The sequence below is a fragment of the Pteropus vampyrus genome, unplaced genomic scaffold (assembly GCF_000151845.1).
Source record: "Pteropus vampyrus isolate Shadow unplaced genomic scaffold, Pvam_2.0 Scaffold103, whole genome shotgun sequence".
NCBI lineage: Eukaryota > Metazoa > Chordata > Mammalia > Chiroptera > Pteropodidae > Pteropus > Pteropus vampyrus.
The window spans coordinates 1,157,632-1,160,666 of NW_011888884.1; the positions used below are offsets into that span (position 1 = coordinate 1,157,632).

The 3,035-nt window shown below is 42.2% G+C and overlaps 1 protein-coding gene across 2 annotated transcripts in view; it reads right to left on the minus strand.

The window, feature by feature from the left end:
* The window catches only part of LOC105295323 (paralemmin-2), a 318,042-nt gene that overhangs the window by 241,540 nt on the left and 73,467 nt on the right, over positions 1 to 3,035 (minus strand). For both annotated transcript variants that reach the window (XM_011364934.2, XM_023533465.1), the window contains exon 3: positions 15 to 145. In XM_011364934.2, the coding sequence (XP_011363236.2) occupies positions 15 to 145 (131 nt within the window). The remainder of the gene's footprint in view (positions 1 to 14; positions 146 to 3,035) is intronic.

Consider the following 3,035-nt stretch of genomic DNA (forward strand, 5'->3'; position numbering starts at 1 on the left):
GGGGGAGCACCTACCTCTGAATGTTATCTTCTAGTTGTTTGACTCTGAACTCATCCTCCTCAGACTGCCGTCTCCTGGCTTCCTCCTCTTCGACAGTGCCAGCAGGTATACCCTGCAGCAGCCATTTTTCTCGAAGCACTTTCGACTGTGGGAATGAGAGAAGAGAACAGACCGGATGGGTACCTTTCAGCCCGCAGTGTCCGCGGCAACCAGAGATGCATTTTAGCACAACCTCTCATCAGTGTTTGCCCGAATTACTGATTTCATCTCCTCAATAACTTGGCTCCCTACTTCCTTCCCATCCAATCCCTAGAGAGCCATCGGAAGGATTTATTTCTATATTTTGTTATAAAAAAATAAAAATAAAAACAGAGAGAAAAACAGAGGACACTATATAATAAATGCCCATGAACCCCATTTAGATTTAACAATTATAAATATTTTGCCATATTTTCCCACATGTTTTTCATCAAAGCATTACGAAGCAAATAACAAACATCATGTATTTCACCCATACATATTTCAGTACGAATCTCTAAAAAATAAGGATATTTTCTGATGAAACTACAGGTGCATTATAAAATCTCTTAAGATCACATAATACCCAGTCCATCAAAAAGTCTTTTTAAAAGATTAATCAATGTCATGTCTCTTCTTAAAAACTCTTTCATGAATCCCAACCATCCTCAGCAGTGGTCTTAAAATCACGTACCCCTCCAGCGCCAGTGTCCTACTATATCCTGGAGAGAAATGAATGTATTTCAGGTCAATGTTTGGAAAGGTGTGATTACTGCTTTGAGAAGGGGAATAAAATAAGTCAAGAGAAAGGCAGGTCAAAACTCACTAAAATGAAGAGCAAGGAAAACATATGAAAGAATTTTTTATTTGAGTTTCCACTACATGAATCCTAAATGGCAGATGGCAGCTTCTGGATGTCTGTAGAGGCTGGACTCTGGGCATCATAACTGAGCACCTTGGTGGAGAGATGGGTGGTCACAGGAATGGAGCACTGTGAGGATGAAGAGCCAAGTCTGCTAGAAGCAGGGCATGTGACCAGTTCTTCCCAGCAATGCCAAGAATAATGCTATGAAGCCAGTCGACAGAGAGTAAGCGCTGGGTTCCTTAGCTCCCTGACAGCACGTCTGTCAGAATCTTGTTTGACCTCCTTAGGCAGGGTGAGTAAGGTGGAAGGAAAGGGAACTCTCACAATGACTAAGTCCCAGTTCATGTAAGGCTGGGAGCCAATTAAATGGGATTTACATAAGTGAGAGGGTTGAGTTATGTCTCTAATATTATGGACACGAAATTCATACTCATTATTGTTCTCTTTCTGTTGCTCTTATTAGCGAAAAATCATAATTCCATAGACTCGTTTTTACATGAGATTAAGGGCTACTTATTATGAACCTATAAAAGAATTACTAAAAATTACTAAGGTTTAGTAATAGTCAGAATTCACTAGTGGTTCTGATTTATCATTCAACTGAGAAGTCCGGCAGCCATTCAGCACTGCAGAGACCCTGCTGGATGCACAGGAGCAAGTTCCGATGGCCGGAACGCCTGCACTTCCAAGTGGACTTTGTGTCAGCAATGCATCATCAGTGTGGTATCCAGGTAACCATGATTTTCACTGGTGTTATTCTTGCTTTGTAATTATACATCATTGTTGGTGGAGATCTGTTTGGTTTCTCTTAGAGTGCATAGAGAGCATATTTATAGCACTTGACCTGTAGCTTTCCGTTAATTAAAGACGAGTCTGTTCATATGTGATTCCTAACTGTACTGCTACAGTGATTGTAGACAGGAACCAACCCCTCGCTGCAATAAGCTTAAACAGTTACGCGTCATTGGTAACACGATGCCTGTAAATGTATTATATACAAACATTTTTGCATCTATCACCAAGGAAAGTATAAAAAAGTATTTAAAAATGTACAGAGCATTTTTAAATAATATAAAATCATGTGTAAAAACTCACAGTATAATTCGTTTACTATGGTGCTCACTCTTATGGACTGAATTGTGCCTCCACCCCATTCATATGTTGAAGTTCTAACCCCTTCAACCTCAGAATGTGGCTCTATTTGGAAACAGGACCTTGACGGTTAAATGAGGTCATTGGGGTGGACTCTAAACCAGTGGGATCCAATCCTGGTGTCCTTACAAGAAGAGATTAAGTCACAGGCACACAAGAGGAAGACCACGTAAAGACACCTTTAGAGGAAGCCAACTATACGCCAAGGAGAGCGTTAGAAGAAGCGAACCTTGCTGACACCTTAATCTTGGACTTGTAGCCTCCAGAATTGTGACCAAATGAATTTCTGTTGTCCAAGCCACCCAGTTTGTGGTATTTATTATGGCAGCCCTAGCAACTACTATATTCTCCAAGGCTTTATCAAAGAGATATTCCCGCCCCCTCCGGAAAGTAAGAATTGGTGAGATAAATTGAAGAAAATTTATCAGAAGAAAAAAATATTCAGAACCACTGTTCTCCAGGCAAGCCACTCATATTTCCCAGACAAGTTGTGCTCACAAACTGCAAGAGGCCATGTTGAACAGTGGTTTACAAACTGGATTCTGGAGCTGGACTGCCACTTACTAGTTGCGTGACCTTGGACAGGCTCCTTAGCTTCACTGAGCATCAGTTTCCTCATCTGTGAAATGGACATGACAACAGTGCCCATCACGGGCTTGTGATGAGGATTAAATGAATTCATATACTGAAAGTGCTGGGCCCATACTTAGTACTAGAGAAATGATTATTATTGTCATTTATCCTCGTCCCTTGGCCTCTACCCCTTTCACCTACGAAGCCTACAAAGCCTTCTTTCACTTCGGCTGGCAGAATCAGTGGCTCCCTGCTCTGTCTCCTAGAGCAGAGGACATACTTCGGAGCGGTGGTCCCCAACCTTTTTGGCACCAGGGACCGGTGCTCCTATGAGACTCTAATGCCTGATGATCTGAGGTGGAGCTGAGCGGTGATGCTAGCGCTGGGGAGCGGCTGCAAATACAGATGAAGCTTCGCTTGCTACCCC